Source organism: Oenanthe melanoleuca, chromosome 5 (assembly GCF_029582105.1).
Source record: "Oenanthe melanoleuca isolate GR-GAL-2019-014 chromosome 5, OMel1.0, whole genome shotgun sequence".
NCBI classification, from domain to species: Eukaryota; Metazoa; Chordata; class Aves; order Passeriformes; family Muscicapidae; genus Oenanthe; species Oenanthe melanoleuca.
The window spans coordinates 16,218,333-16,236,793 of record NC_079339.1 but is presented as its reverse complement, the minus strand read 5'-3'; the positions used below and the strand labels follow the sequence as shown (position 1 = coordinate 16,236,793).

The 18,461-nt window shown below is 40.1% G+C and overlaps 1 protein-coding gene across 1 annotated transcript in view; it reads left to right on the top strand.

The window, feature by feature from the left end:
• The window catches only part of BRSK2 (BR serine/threonine kinase 2), a 302,815-nt gene that overhangs the window by 249,291 nt on the left and 35,063 nt on the right, over nt 1-18,461 (top strand). The window contains 2 exon segments of the mRNA XM_056493648.1: nt 3,770-3,920; nt 17,426-17,486. Coding sequence (XP_056349623.1) covers nt 3,770-3,920; nt 17,426-17,486 — 212 coding nt within the window.

The window sequence follows — 18,461 nt, the reverse complement described above, 5'->3', positions numbered from 1 at the left end:
TGCTTTTGTCATAAGAAAAGAAACAAGGTGACTCTAGAATCTTCAAACCCAGTATCTAAGTGAATATCTAGCTATGCCCTAAATGCATCGTATATCTCTTCCACGTGCCAAAATATTTTCATGGTTTGAACAGAAATATTATGGTCCACTCTTGTATATTTTTGTTCAAGGAGTTAAAATGTTTCCTGACAGGGAAATACTGACTATATGGGCCTCACCTGCACATATGAGCATTATTCTTTGAGCATTTGTGTGTTGTATTTCCTCTTCCACAGGGGGTTTTCACGTCCTCTGTTCCCATTGGCATCTCTGAGAACATGGGGAAAGGTTTAATTAGGATCAGTCATGTGTCTGATGAATATCTCATCATTAGCCATTAGCAATGGCCTTGCACAAAGAAAGAAAAACAGAGAACAAGTAACAGTTTAATAACAACAGCTTGAGGAAATGATGTTCATGAGAGTTGTGCATTGTCTGAGCTCTTGCCAGAAAAGAAAAGCATCTGAGAGTATTTTGTTTTTTTCTCTTTGTTGGCATACTAAGTCTCAGAAAGGATGGATACAGGTAAAAATATGGCCAGCTACAGCTTACCCTTTCTTCTGGTATCCCTTTGTCTGCTTAAGCTGTATTAAGTTTCTTCCAAGGGCCAAGAAGGGCTACTTCCAACATTTTTAGTGTGCAGTTCCATTTTCTTTACTTGAAAACAGGGGAATGAGAAACTTCTCAGTAAAAGGAATGAATGTCAACTAATGTCTCCTTGAGAAAAAGGATTTTGTGGGGTAAATTTTCTTAATTAACCAGAGAACAAAAGGTTGGACCAGAACAGATATAGAGGACAGAGATACCTCATCCAAACTCAGAAGGTGAACCTTTATTTCCCACCTTCCATGAGAAGGTGGATTTATAATTGGATCATTACCTATATGATTCAGTCTTTATATGTAAAAATCCTTAGCAATGGCTTTGCCTTTCTGATGTGAAATAAAGGGAAAATGCATCCTTAATACTGTCACTGTCACAGGACTGCTGCTTGATTTTTTTGCACCATGTCCAGAGAGTCAAAGAAGAGAAGGGTAAATACTGGAGATTTTCCTATTTTTGATTCCTGGGCTTCTGCAAAATCTTTTACAGCTTTTGTATGGCACCACTTTAGTCATTATGACAGGATGGGTGTGTATTTAACTAATTCTTTAGTATCTTTAGACTTGACAGTGATGGTACCCTGTCATTTCTTAATCAGACCCTTCTAAAAAGTATGTACAATACTTGCTAGTCTCATCCATGTGTAGGGTAGGATTGTAGCCAGTTTTAATAGGCATCAAATACCTTTATTAGAAGCTCAACCACATTAATGCAATGTATTATTGCATTATTTGCAATACAATATTTGGTTGTATTTTCCATCCAACTTTTGTGACTTGCTGTTCCTGAATTTATAGGTGTGTTTCACCGCCTACTCTTTTTGCTTATTCTCTGTCTTTGATAGCTTAAAATATGGATTAGAAATCAGTATCATCCAGCATCTTAAGCAGCAAGGACTGATATAAAAGAATCATTTAGCTTGTTAGCGATATCCTTCTCCTCCTCAATTGTTCTGTTGATTCCCTCATGGCCCCTCTGACTAATGTCCTTCTCTCAGGTTTTCTCTTTCTGATGGCTGGACAAAAGACTGTCATTCAAGTTTTTAGCTAATTCTTCTTCAGATCGCTTATTTGCTGTCTTTTAAAGTCCAGCTTTTTTAAAAATGGCCTGTCACTTTTGTAAATGTCACTCGGCTGAATTTCTATTTCTGTTTTGGACATGCATGGATCAAATTGACTTTTAAAATACATGTTCATATTTTTCTTGTCTTTTTCTCATTCTTGTTTAGCTTCTATTGTTTGAGCTTATTCATCACCATTCTTTTGACATTTTATGCTTTTTTCATCTTCCTTTTTTTTAAATTGCATTATTTTACCTTCTTTTTTTGGTCTGATACCCTGCTACAAAACTTGTATCCATTTTCTGTTATATATACACTGTGAATATCGTTAATGTGTTACTGTGCTGTAGATACACTCCTGAGTTACTAGTTGTTCTGTAGCATGAATTCTTTCTCATTTTTTGAACTTGCTTGAAGGAAGAGTTTGAAATATCTAAACCTTATCCCAGTTTTCTTTTGACCACTTACATGTATGCAGCTGAAGTCACACAGTATGAACACTTTATTTGGTTTATCTCCCTTTGTTTTTCTGTCAGCTTTATGCATTCTTTTCTTACCTGGAGGTCATTGGCTATAACATTTTCTGCTATCTTTTTGTTACTGGATAGGGTTTGAAATGGAGTGAGATACAACTGCACTTTTTTCTAATTAACTTTTAAGAGGATCATTATTACTGTTAACTCAAAGAATACTTGGTTAATACTGTAATGGGGTCAGTTGTTATCACTAATATATTTGCATTGAACCATCTTTGCTTATGCTCATTGTTTCAAGGATAAGCTCTGCCTCAAAGAGATCTTGTTCTAAAAAACATGATGTTAGAGAGAAGAAACAAGTGCATGATGGGTGTGAGAAGGGCAGGATAATAAAGAGCAGGCCGTAGAGGTAGAATTGTCAAGTGTGGTATTTGTGGTTTTGCACAGGAATCCTGGCAGAAGAAGAAGCTTTAAGGACTGGGCACTGTGAGCTTCTTTCTTAACAGCACGAGTGAAGGATGCCTTCTTTTGCAAGTGGTCACTCTCCACTAAAATTAAAAATGTATCAATAAATAGAGGCAGGGAACTGAAGTAGCCCAACCAGAGGAAAGAAAATCCTTCTGTATTTTTTTATGCACTTCTCTTTTATACTGTTTTGATGTCATGAGAGGTGTTAGCAGTAAAACATCTCAGCAGGTCTTCCCTGCTTCACCATGGAAGTGTGGATGATTTTGCAAGTCATCTTCTGCAATGCATTTTGGTATCTAAAGACTCCTTCCAGAACAATTTAAGTGTTCATCAGAACCTCAGTAAATGTTTGTCAACATCTTTAGGAATTAATTACCTTTAAATATCTCAGTCTTGTATCTCAGTTTTCTCTTTGCAAAGCTAAAGTAGCACTTTGATACCTCATAGAATTGTTATACAATAAAAGGTGTAAAGCATTTAATTTACTATAATAATAAAAGCTGGTGTGGCTCTCATTGAAGATTCAGGTAGACAAGCATGTTTAATTTGTAATGCTTCTGAAGGAGGAAAAATATAAATTATCGGGGAAAACCTGAAATCTCTCTTGAAGATGCAAAAAAAGGGATATCTTTTCAGAGCAGAATGCAATTCTGAATTTCGAGTGTACTCATGTCCCCGTGTCACATTTAATCTGGCTGGCAGGGATGTGGAAGGCAAGCTCTAGCAACCTGAGTACATACACAGGATCCCTAGATGGCTCATGCTCTGCCTAACAGCTTGTGCTATAGCCCATGCTGTCACCTTGTATCATCCTGTTATTACTGTTATCAGCTTTGTAAGCTAATTTCTGCTAGCTATGGTATAGTTGTACCTCTATTTTACAGTGCTCATAATACCTTCAGGGCAGTGGCAGGGCACCTTCTCTCTGCAGGTGGGTTGCAAGTTATGTCTTAATGCTTGCAAATTTGGAAGAAGGGAGAGACTGCAAATGTTCACCTCCATCCTGAAGAGATCTGTCTTTGTAAGGGAGGTGTGAGAGTGAAATTTTTGAGAGAGGATTTAGCCAGCCTGGGTGAGGTAAGTCACAACTAAATTCAGCTGACAGCGTTTTCTTTCTGTGCAGATCCCCCCAGGAAGCGCGTGGACTCCCCAATGCTGAACAGGCACGGGAAGCGGCGGCCGGAGAGGAAGTCCATGGAGGTTCTCAGTGTGACAGATGGTGGATCCCCAGTTCCTGCTCGCAGAGCAATTGAAATGGCACAACATGGACAGAGGTGGGTCTCTGCTTCACCCAGGAGCCCTGCCTGCCTGGGTCTGTACCCCCTGCAGTGTTACACATACAAAGGAGCTCTGGGGCTTTTCTGTTCGCACCAGCACTCATTACAACTTCCAGTCACATTTGCAACATGATCTGGCAGCCAGCAGTGCTTGTGCACACAGGACCAGAAGTCCTGCCAGGGACTTAAGGGTTCTCTTTGCTTGCAGCTATTTCTCAGGAAGCCACCATGTCCTCTGGGCAAGACTCATCTCATCTGTTTTTAATTGATGAGGACATGGTCATGAAGTCTAAGCTTGTGATACAGGCTGACTGGGCAATGGGGACACATAAGGGCTTTGGGAGATCTCAGAAACATGTGTCCTGTCAAACAGGAGAAATTACCTTCTTCTTGTTCTTCTCTGTCTCCAGAACCTACAACACAAATCTAGGTGACTATCTTGGATTAGGTTCCTAGCTTTTGGGCATCTGAAGTTAAATAAACATCATGCTCCATATCATCAAAACAACTTGAATCTGAAAAGCCCTGTCCAGGCATCTGTAGATGCCTCCAAAATGTGGTGTCAGAGCCAGCATGCATCTGAAATGGCACATAAATCACCGCATGCTTGGAAAGTGATGGGATATGTGTAATTTGCTTCTTTTCTATCAAAGAAAGTGTCAGTCTTGTGGAGAAACACCAGAGCAAAATGGTGTCTCCTCAAGGGAAGTTCTGGGAGTGTAAGTGAGCTGTGGAAATTCACTTATGTGAACCATGGAAGTTGCTTCCTCAGTCCCTATGACTGACTTAAGGGAAGCCCCATGCATTTGGTTTCGCACTTGCGTTAATCAATCAATATAAAAGAGCACTTCCCATATATGAATGATGATGGTGATGATGCTGTAACTTATGTTTCAGTTTTGACATAATTTTTTATTTGTTCAGCTCTTAAGGTCTGTTTAAAAAAAAAAAAAAAAAAAAGGCCTGCTGTGCCCAGAAGCTGCCCTCCCTTTGCTGACTGAGAACTGGGAGAAGAACATGAAATAATTCCATAAATATTCCAGAGGCCCCTAGAATTGCTGGAACCTTTCCTGGCAATTGTTACAGTTCTATCTACAGTGAAGAAAGAGTGGTGATTTCCAGAATCTGCTAGGACTTATTTCAAACTGGATATATGGCCTTGAGGCTGCCATAAAGACTTCTTGACATATTGTACGTTGGAAACCTGTCTCAAATATGTGATTTGGTGTGAGGTGTGGGTGAAGGAAATGTTCAGGACAGGGTGTGCTCAGTGTTCCTAACAGGTCTCAAAGGAGTACGGATGAGCACAACACTGACTCCTTGTTCCACCTGCAGTGTTTGCTGCTGGGAGATGCTTGGGGCACGAAGCTCCCAGGGCCAGGCAGAGGCAAATCACCTTCCCCCACCCCAAGACTCCTTCACAGGGAGTGTCTCACTGGATGGAACAAACAGGAGATGTTAAATTGATCACAGCATTTTCTGAGAGCTGAAACCTTTTCTTCCAGCTCTGACTTTGACTTTGGATTCAGAAGCCCAAAGAGGCAAAGCTGTGTCTTACTATCCAAAGTATTTATTTTGCTTTTAAATGTCTCACTCGATTCTGCACACAAGGTAATAGTTGAAGTCAAAAGGTCTGGGGTAAGTTCAGAGCAGAGATATATCCAGGCTACATATCAGAAACAAAGGGGTTTGGCTTAAGGAGGAAGCATAACCTTCAGGGATGAAAGAGATATGGGGCAATGCATGCCACAAGTCAGGGACAGACATAAAAGTGTGATTAAGGGTGGAGAAAGGGATGTAATAACACCATGATTGATGATGATGGGCATGTAGTGCTTGTTTTCGAAGGGGTTAAAGGGAAGATGTTATTTTACTCCACGTGTGAGCTTCCATAATTCATCCCATCCGCATCCAGAGATGACAACAGCACATTTTGTGTTGCTGGCAGCACAGTCGTTTATAACACGAACTGGCTTCATTAACGAACCCCAGTGCATGGGGAGTGTCTGGGGACGATGCATTGCTGATGGGGCACCATCTGTCAGAACAGCCAGTAACAAAGTGACAAGTGCCTTCCACCAAGAATGGGGATTTTTAATGGCTAGTTGCATATTATATTCCATGAAATGACCCACTGACAGTGGATTTTACAGCAGTAGGGTTTAGATCCCCAAGGCAGATGCATTTTTAAGAATTTCTTTTTTTTTTTTTTTTTATCCCAAGAGATGACTATTCAGTGCTTTTATCTTATAGTAGGATAGGAAGATTGACCTGGAATCAGGTTCTGTTCAGGTCCTGTTCAGACACAGATGACTTGTGTAAACATCTGGAGACAGTGCCATTGCTTCATCCTTGAGCTGGCAAAGATACACTTCTAACCAGTAGGCAAAACACACCCAAATGTCTTGTGATTTATTCCTACTGTCCTCTTTCCCAGTAGTAAACAGATGTTTGCTTGCATAAAGAGGATTTATGTTACAACCTCAAGTTTACATGTCTGTATCATGATCTGTGCTTTTGGTAACCATATGGGGGCCCTACAAGTGTCTGGTCTTGGCTTGTTTAGGGCATATCTTTCCACTGAAATTTAAAACTTGGCAACCTCCAGCCCTACAGGCTGAGAAAGTATTAAGTGAAAAACATAATTATTCAATGACTTGGTTTAGAATAATGGACACGGGAAGCTCACACAAAAGCTGCTTGTGGAGCTTACAGGCTCCTTGAAATGCTTGTGCCAACCTCTCCAGGTGTTCTCCAGTGGATCTTTATAAATTGCAAAGTTAGTATGCACAAACTCTTAACCCTGTAAAACTGGTGACTAAATTTTGTTAATTCTTGGGTTTCTCTCCTAGTTGTCAAGTAAACTGGTTCATAATTATATCTTAATTACTTCTGCTGTTCTGGTATCCCCACCTCTTAGACTATCTGGTATTTCATTGAAATGTCAGAAGAAAAGAAGTAGGTTCTGAGCTTAGTTTAACATCAGCTAATTTGTCCCTTGTGCTAAAGTCACACAGCCTAGGAAGAATTCCATGGGAGCTAGAATCCGGTGGGGATATGCCAGAAATTTTCAGCAGCTTTGCTGTGAGAGACCAAAAACCATTCTAAAATGGGCTTCATTAACTATTCATTTTCTTCTGGTTTTTGAAGTGGAGAGCTTGCATGAGAGATCAGCTAACATTAGGAAGCAGTGTTCTGTGAAACAGTGAAGCATATTACCAGTGAAATATATTACAGAGAGCTGCCCTTTTAGCAAAGCAAAGGGAATTTCATTTCTATGCTGCAGGGATTCAGACCCAAGATGAGAAAGAAGGGCATTTCTCTATATGCTGAGTATAGGGAAGAGAGTTGGGAGTAAAGTGGTAATGGACCCTACAAATTAGAATACAAAATGGATTACTGTTCCTCTAAGAGGCTCTATGGTCTGATTTTAACCTTTTCTGAGAGCATGCTTAGTGTTGAGGTCTTCTGGAAAAGTCGTGAGTAATGAATGCTTTGCAATTAATGCCTTCAGGCATGTTCTGTTTTCCCTGGATACTGTGACAAAGTAGATGGTACCTGGGTTTTAAATTGCATAAGGGAGAGCAGGGTTTAGAAGTATGCATGGGGGAAGTCATCTTAGACCTCGGAAGTCAGGGGAAGATAATGAACTAGAGCGCTGTGGAGGCGTGAGCCATGACTGTAAAGTAAAAGAAAGGTTTTTCAGAGCATTGCTTAAAAAGGGGAGGATGGGTTGGGGGGCTGGGTGTCCAGCATTGCTACAGGTGACTCTCTTTTATAAAAATGTCCACACTAGTAACTGTGTTTTCTCGCTTTGTTCCTGCCATAGTAAAACAATGTTCAGTAAAAGCCTGGATATCTCTGAAGCCAATCCCAAATTCAACAAAGAAGAAAGGTATAAAAACTGACAATATGTTCCTCTCCTCTACCTCACTGCTGAGACCTTAAAGATGCAGTACTTACCTTCTCTGTGTGGGGACAGAGCTGTTCTCTCTTTTCTCCTTAGAGAGAAGCAAAGAGGGTGGGGTATTTACAGCTCCACACTATGTATGTTTTTGTACAGTACCATTCATTTGAGGCTATCCCCAGTGCAGCCTTGGACTGTACCAATGATTTCCCCACTAAAATTTCATCCTACTGCTATTTCTGGTTCAGTTCTGCCATGAGTAGAAGTTCTGCCCAGGGTAGAAGATGTATTTGCTTAAGATTTCTTTGGGAAGGATTGGAATATAAAACCCTAGGAAAGCCCAAAATGTTCCACTCCCAGCATTAGAAACAGCAGCACAACTGAGTGAGTGACAGCAGTGGTTGGAAACTTCGGAAATTCAATCTGATAGACAAACTATTAAGGACCTCTGGTAAGAGAAAAACTCTTTAAGACTACCCAGAGGACACAAGAGGAAAACGTGATTGAAAAAAAGGGGTTTTGGAGGATGATTCTAATCTAGGGGTTCAAGTGACAGATGCTGAAGAACAACAGAAAGGGTAACTCCCAGCTGTCAACAGAGGCACAATGGAAGACAGGTAGGCCGCTGCATTTATGGACTTTAAGTGGACTTAAGTGGGTCCATGAATACATAAAAAAGTTCCTATTTTTGTGAAGGTTTTTAGTGTACATGTTGTTTCTAAAATTTTGGTCTCAGAGGAAGAGAATTTTTCTCTGTGTTGAAAACTGGCGTCCCAAAGGATAACTCTTCATCAAAATATAATCCTTACACATTTTGGACAAACAGTTTACCCAAAGGTTATGAGTGTGGCATATGATTCAAAAAGGGAGAAGCAATGGCTTCCGTAAAGGAGCCAATGGACTTGGCAAACCATTCTTATTTCCATTTCCCCTTTTCATAGAAATCTTTTATATAGAGATAAAGGTTGCCTTTAAGCCTCAGGAGATTTGCAATATGTGTGAGGGACTGTTTTGGCCTTTTGCAGTCTGAGACAGTCTTTTGTGGTCAGTGTTTCAAGTCCTGAGCCTGCCACAGTGAGGAACATCGTGCTTCTGCAGGAGAGATTGTGCCTCATGTGTAAAGCACCCTCTCTAAGATGCCAAAATACCAACAAGCATTGGATTGGACCTGAATTGTTAGCAACCTTGTAGTTTCACAGCCATGAAGAAGCAGTGGTTATGCAGCCTTTAGTGGCTGGGCTTTCCTGGACTGTTAGCATAGATATGGAAATTCCTGTTCCTTTCTCTGATACTCCCTATATGTAAGTTCTGTTCTTGAACAAGTGGCACTTCTTGCATTAAAAGTTAGTCTAAAGTTACTCCAAAGATGAGCATTTTCCTAGTAATTAGGAATCAGGTGCAGTAAAAAAGATGCAGAAATTTTATCTTTGACAGGAGTTTTTAAGCCAATGTTCTGAGCAGCATTCCTTGGCCTTCTGTCCTTCTCTGGCAGGTGCTACAACTGTGTTAGGAGCAGAAGAAATGGCACTTCCATATCTTCTGTGGGAATTTCTTTAATCCACATAGGCATTTTGTGTTCCCTCTCAATAGACAGCAGGAGGGGAAGGTTAGAGCACAACATGAGGATCACCAACAGTCCTGCTCATTCAAGGACCAGGCTGAATTTTTGAGGGCAACATTCACTGTAATCTTACCTGCCTCCCACTTCTAAGAGTTCAAATGAAGGACCTCAGTGGTGGGAATGTAGAGAACCTGAATTCTAGATCTGCGCACAACCACATGAAAGGAAGGGATAGGCAGCAAAGAGGACCCCAGCAAAATGGGGTCACATAATCAGGGTGGCCATCAAATTTTTGTTCAGTGTTTAATTGTCCAATTTTATGATACCTTTTTTAAAGGAATACTGCATCTTTAAGGGTCCCTTCCCTCTAGATGCACATGATTGTCTTAGTAGCTGAGGCCACTGTCCCTTTCTTTTTCTTTTTCTTTCTGACTTTCTTTCACCCCCTCTTTCAGTGCTTCTCTTCTTCTGTATCTGGGTTGCTGCAGCTCCGTAGTTCACTTGCTTCAGTATTATAGGGAATGCACATGTCTGCGCTTCTGGGTCTATTGTGTCCTGGGATTGTTCATTTTTTTTTTAAACCTCATTTCCCCTTTCCTTTACCCTATTGTCAATTTGCTTTCCATTCTCTTTGTTAACCTCTTCAGTGCCTTCCCGTTGGGAAAATGACTTGAAAGAAACATTATTGAACCTTCTTGCACCCATTCTATTTACGTTTGACTATTCTGCATGTGTGAATATGGGTGTATTTTCTGTATAAATATACACACAGGTTCCAGTATATACAATGGGTGTCAATTTGCTCTTCTCAGTTACATCACTGTAGATAGATTGGTGCAGGTACAATTGAGGACAGCATTTGTTCCTAAATATATACATATATTTGTATATATATGGATTAGATCTTACCCAAATTTGCACTCCGCTGGCTGAAATATCAATGGAGTGTCACTCAAACACATGAAAAAGAACTTACTGTAATGCTTCTTTCCACTTCTCTATGAATGCATAGCACAACAGCTTTTTTGTCCTATTCTGACTACATTTTCATTTGAACTGTTCTCAAAACTGCCTTGGTGGCTCAGCCCAGTACTTGCAATGTTGATGTAACTGGAGGCATGGCTAGTTGCACTGAGCAGTAAACTGTGAAATCTACTGGGCATATATTAAATTTGGCATTTCTGTCTTGTGGCGAATGGATTTTCCTCACCCAGCCAGAGGTAGCTCTGGCAGCTTGGGAGCCTCTTATTGAAAATGGAGAGAATGAGAGAGAGAAGGTGACAGAGAGGAAAAAAGCGTTGCATCCAACTTGAAAATAATTTGGCTTAATAACAACAAACTGGTTTTTTATTTCTAATCTAATCTTTGTTAATGTGAAAAGGTGGTGACACTTTCCTGAGTTTGCTTACCTGCACCCCTGAAAACTTAATAACCTGACTATTCTATTTCCATTTTGAACGCTTTGGTTAGTAGATGAGAATTAAGAATACTGACGTTTTCAATTGTCACTAGCCTTCAATGTCAATGTGCCAGAGATTCAGTCTGCTTTTAGAACTGCTTTTTCAGACTCTTTTCAGCACAGCATTGATTTATTTTCCATTCACAAGATTTCCTTTGCAACCTACAAGACCCAGAGACTGAATTTATTTTAAATGAAAAATGAGATCTTGGAGCACAAGATGGCATCCACAGAGATAAGTGCTGGGTTGCTGAGCTGGTACGTTCTAGCTGATCTGAATTCCTGACTATAAGACCATCATGACTAATAAGGCAGTATCAAAGCAGATTCACAGCTTGAGCTACAATCTTGTACCCTGGGCTCCCAAGCTGGCTCAGAAATGCATGCTTTAATAACCAATACATTTCACAGTTCATTCATGGCAAAAAAAACGTACTTCTTACCAGGCCAGCTTGGGGGACAGAGGGACACTGCACTGAACAAACTGGGGACAAAAAGAACAATTTCCTGGATAACAGTGTGATACAGCTGTGCCTTATGTAAGAGGCAGAGAAGAAATGCTGCATGAAGTATGAACCCCCATTGCTCTGCTGACTGCTTTAATTTGGATTTGGCTGGGAATTTTTTTTTTTTTTTTTTTTTTTTTTTGCAGCCTTAGTATGTGCCTCTCCATATTCCCCAGTGCCAAAGTTGGATGTGTCTGCAATATGTGAGTGGGACAAAAGTTGTTTTCTGGTCAATTAAACTGTCCCCCTAGTGTTCCTGGTCTCTGGAAAGACTTAGGCACCAGTGGCAATGATTATGACCATTCAGTTCTCCGAACAGTATTTCACTCTGCTTTTCCTACTCTTCTCTCCACCTGCCTCCACACCCCTCTCTCTTTCTTTCTCTCTCTCCCTCTCTCTTTATTTTCCCTTTCCGAGGATGGCGAGTGCTGATCCATTGGGGTAAGCTCTAGTTTTGGATTATTCCGGTTGCGGGACCTGTTGTAACTTTGTAGAGAAACTTTTCCTTTGCAATTTCCAAATACAATACAGGCTGGTACACTTCGGTGACTGAGGCTTTACAGCAGGGAGAGAGAGAGAGATGTGGGAAGAAGCATTTTTGGTGTTTGTGTGCTTTTATGTTGGAGTCACACTCCATATAATTTGCTTTTGGGTTCTTTTTTTCTTCTCTTATTTATCCCTCTATTTCAATGTCTGTGGGCACAGAAAACTATCCTCAGACACTGTGTGGATACCAGGCACCTTCTGAGAATGAAACGCATTCTCTGTTTAGCAGTTTTGTATCTGTTTGGTATTTTCCAGTTAATTTGGATCCTAATTTATCCGCTTTTCTTCTTTTTCGTTTTTTATTCTTTTAAATGAAAGTTAATCCCATCCGTGTTAATTAAAAAATGCTGGGTATTCCCTCTCTTTTTAAAATGTTTTCTTAAGAGGTGAACAGATGACCCTAGAGACAGATATATCTTCAAAGCTCTGTATTTTCATTAAAGGCAGTATAGGTACAACTAAGAATGCAATCACACTTCAAATTAAAGTTCCATTTATAAATACTTAAGAGAAGGAGAATATTATATTAATAAATGATTTAATAAAACCATTGTAATGGATCATTACGGACTACAGTAAAAACTTCTTGACAGGGTTCATATTGAGAAAGCTAATTAGCACCAGTAACATTTACTTCTCATGTTTGCAGCATGCTTCAATATCTGTTAATTCCTTCTAAACAATTTATAAATGGAACTTTAGTATAATTGCCAATTAAGGAGGATGGTGTTGTTCAGCATCACTGTCTGTATGGGCTGAAAGGAAGAAGAGGTGTGTTACCAACACCTGCACTCCTTCCTCTGCACTCTCTGTAAGGCTTCTTCTTAGAAGCAGTTATTATCATGAGCAGATCTTCTGACTCAAGCATGAGTATTCCCAGTAAGAACTGTCACAGTGTGATTTGCATGGTTGGGAATGTGAGACATTGGAACATCCAAGGTATTCTATACATATTCCCTGAATCAGGGTGCGAGGAAGCACAGTTTGTACCTTTCAGACACCCAGAAGTAAGAGTGATGAAATTTAACATAGCCTGACTGCTCACCTATCGCATGTTAATTCAGGTCATTGTCAGGGGTGTCATACCCTGAAGTTTTAGTTTAGATTTTTCTGGCTTTGAGTGAGCAAGGAAAGAGAATTATCAAATTCCACCCAATTCCTGCTTGAAGCAAATAAGAGGTTGGCTGGATATTTTCTGGAATGACTTTCAAAACCACACATGGAATCATACCAATTCAAAATTTCTAAGGCATTTCACCCAGGGACACAAGTCCGATGCATCACTGCACGCTGCATGCATGCTGCAGGTTCCTCTTCTTGGAAGCATGGCTCCAGCTTGACCAGCTAAGAGACTGTATTCAGCATCCTGGTAAAACTGTGCTATGAAAGCAAGTTCTGCTGGGACTGCAACAAGGTACCAAACTCACCTTGGGTTGCAAGAAAAAGTTCTAGCAGATGGTTATTCAAAGAAGAAACAAATGTCAAATCTGACCTAAATGTTAAATTCATGCTGTGAAGTCTTTGTGTTCTACTGGTGTGTCCTAGCAGGGGCACTGTTTAAAGCATTTGGGAACTGATCTGAGAGAAAGGTGATGGAGAGATGCTCTGTACATGTGCTACATGTGTGGTGCAGTTACCAGGCCAGCTGTGCTCTGCTATCTCCTGTTTCTAATTCTGCATTCTCTGAAACCAGCTGGTAACTGGATTAAAGCCCCTCAATTTCACCAGTAAGGGAGCACAGGTGTAGCATGAGCTGGCCTTCACATGGCTTCCTCTTGACAGCAGCTGGCTAAAATGAGTAAAATATTACTTTAAAATGAAGGACCTTTTAACTTTGATACTTTGAATTATGAAATAGATTGAATAAGGTATAAAATCATAACAGCTACAAACTACAGCCCACACATGCACACTTTGTTTCAGTCCTTTGCCTCTCTCTTTCATAGCTCAGCTGTCTCCAGGTTATTGTTGGTCTATGGAATGGGAGGAATAGCCTGAAATGATCTCAGTGTCCACCTTATGTTTAGAGTGCCCCCTGCATCTTCCTCCTCCTAAGCCTTGGGTCTGCCTCCGTTATGTTTTGGGGTTTCTGAATTCCTCCCTACAGGCTTGTCAAAACAACTGTGTCACTTTGTGAGGAACTAAAGAATCTCTTCTTGGGTCTTTGAATCTGGCAGTTGTGTTTGAGGGAATGCTCTTTATCTGAGCAACTGCATTGATTTTCCTGCTTTTATTTCCAACAGCCTTTTGATGACTTCATTGAGTTAATGCACAAGCATACAGGAATGCAAAACACAGGGCAAAATGAGTCATGCACAATGTTCACACTTTCCTGGATTGATGCATTTAGTATTAAGTTATTGGAATAATTATAGATTTAATACTTCCAGTAACATTTAATGCCTGTAAAGACTCTTAGGAGCTTAGCACTAATAAATACTTCCCACTAAAGAAATGTAGTTCATAGGCATGGAGATGATGTCGTACCTCTTTCCACAAAGACATAAGAGTCTGCCATACCAGTGTGCTGCCTGTAGGACCTCAGACTTTCATTTCCTGGAGGGCTAAAAATTTAAATTCCTGTTCTTTCGTTGCAGCATTTCAGCATAATCAAATGTTTTCATTCCTTTCTTTTGGCCCTGTCCCAATTCTGTCCACCTGACTCTGAGATACAGGAGCAGTGCATGTGTTTTTTTTAACAAACTGAATTATAGCATTGCTCAGCTGAGATGATCTTGATGAGAGGGACAAATCTGTCATTTTTTGCCTGTCAGCACTTTTTGTATTGGAGTACAGAAGCACATAGTAGGCCACAGGACTGAGTTTTTATTACCAGCTTGAGAATTGTATCCCGTTTGTAAAGGTAAATTATGGGAGATTTGTTAAAATTAGGAAGATGCAAGGAAAATCTCCTCAGTCTTGGTGTCATATCCTATTACCACCACTTTCTGGTAAAGGAGGTAGAGTTTTGAAAGTGTACAGCTCTCTTTCACTCTGACACAAATTAAACACAGGCTTCTTTAAACTCTTTCCACTGCTTCTATATACAATTTCCAGTGTGGACAAACTGAAGCTTGCTATAGGGCCTACTTTATTTCTTATGTATTTTGCATGTAAATCAGCAGCAGAAATAAATCTTGTTTAGTAGCTGTCACATGGATACTGAATGCATTTCCAGGAGGATTTCATACTAACTCTCTCTTATGTCCCCTGCCTCAGGCTCCTAGGCTGGATGAAAGCACAGTACACAACAACTATTTTTTAAATGTTGCTTCCAATAAAGAATTGGGATTTGGGAGGTGGGGACTGCCATAATCTGCCCCTACACGTGTGTGATCATTTTTGTAAAAAATAAGAGGCAATGGGGTTGGGAAGGGAGAATTCAGAACTGTTGGAAACACCTGATTGCAAAAAGGAAATGGCAGAGTGGAACTTTTAATCAAGTGTTCTGGAATTCAGGTGAGTGTCAGAGAGAACTCTGGGCACCTGAATGCCTTCCACATTTGTCCAAAATAATCTATAGACTCCTATTGTAATTCATGGTTTGTAAGAAGCTTTTCCTGATGATTCATGCAAGGAACATTTTAAGTAAATGGACTTCCCATCTGCATGACACATCTGTGGTGCAGTCAGCTACTTCACTTATAGGAAAGGCACATACAGTAGTCTTTCAAAAGAGCAGACAGTTCTCCCCTTAAACTTACTTTGCATAAACCTTTATGAGTGCCCCAGATCTTGATGGTACAAATTTAGGCTTAATCTAGTACGAAAGAATGCCAAGTGTGAGCCTGTAATTTTTTACTGCTGCACTATGATGGGCAGATTGTAGCAGGGTACAAGAAAAAAACCTATGTGGGAATTTTCTGCATAGAATGAGTGCCCCAGATTTTCAGGGTGCCAGTTGAGATTTAATCTGGCCAAAAAAGCATGAGTGGACTTCTGGTTTTCACCTGCTTAGTGTGATGGACAAACTGCAATGGGATACAAAGAAAACCATTAGGGGAGAACATACAAGTAGAGAAAACACAACCTACCGTTGTGTTCAGTTATAGCTTATTCTTTCCTTGGAAATATTATCTCTTTTCCAGTTCACTATTTTTCAAAGAATTACTCAAACTTATTCACTAATATATGTCTGAGAGACCTTTTAGAGACCATTTTTCTGTTTTATTCTACAACAGCTGCTGAGAGTAAACTGATACAGCTTATGGTTTGAAGTTGTTTTATATTTTTATGTATAAGCTGACATCAAGTATCTGACCTATATAAATTTTTAATACTTATGTGTGTAAACACAGACAGACACATAATGAAACACATACACCCATGCACTCGGTTTTCTACAGGAATTTCACCTTTTCATATTTGTTACCTGAAGGCAAGTAATTGCTTTCATGGCTCTTGTGGTAGCTAGGCTATTATAGGTAGGAAACATTAGTAGGTTTGCTATATATTGCCATATTGCTGCATGGTGGTTGTTGAACAAATAAGTTCTTAACCAAATTCTCTCCTGTAAGATGTTTCAGTCTTCAATACAACTTTCCTTCTTTTGAAAAAGGATAGAAAGCAACTGCCTCTAGGACTCACTCATGTATAGTCACACATAAGGTGTGGGGGTTTTTTCTGCAGGGCAGTCATCCTGCTAGAAACTTCCTTTGCTGAAATGTTTGTGTAGTCTGCCCTCTCTGCTCTTCCATCACATTTAGTACATTTTATTATCAGCAGCTGGCAATTTTCGTAGGTGGCCTTTACTGGAGAGCATGAGACCATTAACAGTATAGGTGACTTTGTCTGCAGATAGGACAGTTCACTCTCCCTTGACTGACCTCTTTCTGAGGGCACCTGAGCTGTAATTTTGATATTAGTAAAGTCATCAACAAAAGCTCATTATTCACACAGAAGACCTGGTTTGCTTAATGCAGCAGCAAGAAACCTCACTGGAGAGCAAAGATGTGAGAAGCTAGAAAGGGCTAAGCCAATGCAATCTTTGATTTCAGTGGGAAGTCATCACATAAGAAATGATTGTGTGCTTGAGTCAAGGGGACTTGGGGTTTTAATTATTATCTGGAATAACTCCCTACCTTTTTGCCTTATACACATGGTGCTTTTCCATGTTGCTTGTGACAGAAAGTCTCATTTTGTAACCAGCAGCGCCATGCAAAGCAGAATTCTTAGCAAAAGTATGAATGTCTTTGCCATCCTTTTGAATTGAGCTGTCCAACTTGCACAGAGCAGAGCTAGTAGCTTCCATGTGTTTGATGACCAAAATGAAACTAGCAACTGCCTTAATCAAAAAGGATTATAGTATTCTCCCTGAGCAACAGCATTTCTTTGATTTGAGAGGGGAACAACTGAATAAAAGTGACAATAGTGAAAGGAAAGAAAAGGATAGAGTTACATCCTTTTCCAGTGACAGCCTCCCTCCTCCTCCTCACTTCATGCCTGTGCCTGTGGTGGCTGGTGTTCAAGGTTATTACTTGTCCAGCTTTTCTGAGGGATGTTTTCCTTGTTGTGTCCATTCAGGTCTCGGTCAATCAGTGGAGCATCATCTGGGCTCTCCACCAGTCCTCTCAGCAGTCCAAGGGTAAGTGGTGCTGCTTCAAGATCTGTTGGTCCAATCCACTCACACACGCTTGATGCTTTTTGACATCTGTTGCACCAGAGCTGTTGCTCTTAGCTGGGATGTTTTGCTTTTCCTTGGCAGCTTGTAAATTTTCATGGTTGGTGAAGGAAATGTTACTTACAAATGCAAGTGGAGAATTTCTCATACATGTTCCCTCCACTGCTAGCAAAGATCTCACTGTGCCCCTGCCCTTTTTCAGTCTCATAAGCACACAGAATAACATTGCTACGACTAAACACTCCATATCCAGCTGAGGTCTGCATACATCCTGGTTTCAGACCAAATTATCAGGAACCATTTCACAGCTGCCTTCAGTTAGGTCACAGTAAAGCATCAAAGCATGCTGGTTATCTTCTGTTTGCCTTGGAAAGCTTGTATTAGGAAGTCAGAGAAAATAACTTACACAAATTTGAGGGCTAGCAAATTTAAAAGGAAAGTAAGAAGCTGACTGACTAGAATGAGTAAAGAACATTCAAATCCCTATAAATAAGGTACTTTCACATGCTCTTTTTAAGCATGCAGTCAACTAAATACTGATACTCAACTAATACTGATATTCAGCTGATACAACACATGCTTGATAATACATTTGCTGTGGAGCTATAACAGTTTCTAAATGCAATAACAGAGGCCTCCCTCTTCTTGTTAACTTCTTTAGGGATAAAAGTGAGTGTTCCTAGTGCTTGAAAAGGTCAGCTAAGTCACTTTAAGACTGCAGTGCCTAACAAAAGTCTATCTTTGACCTGATCAAAAAGTCTGTTGGGCTGTTACAGTGCATGTTACCTAAATGTCTGGCCCAGAGTCTCTGGAGGATTTCTACATACTTCCCGTTAGAAATTTATATAGTCTATGTCTTAGGGTATGAATACAACTATAGATCTACTCTTAGTTATATAAAGAAAACATCAGTATTCTAAGTATTTGAAATTGCAGTTC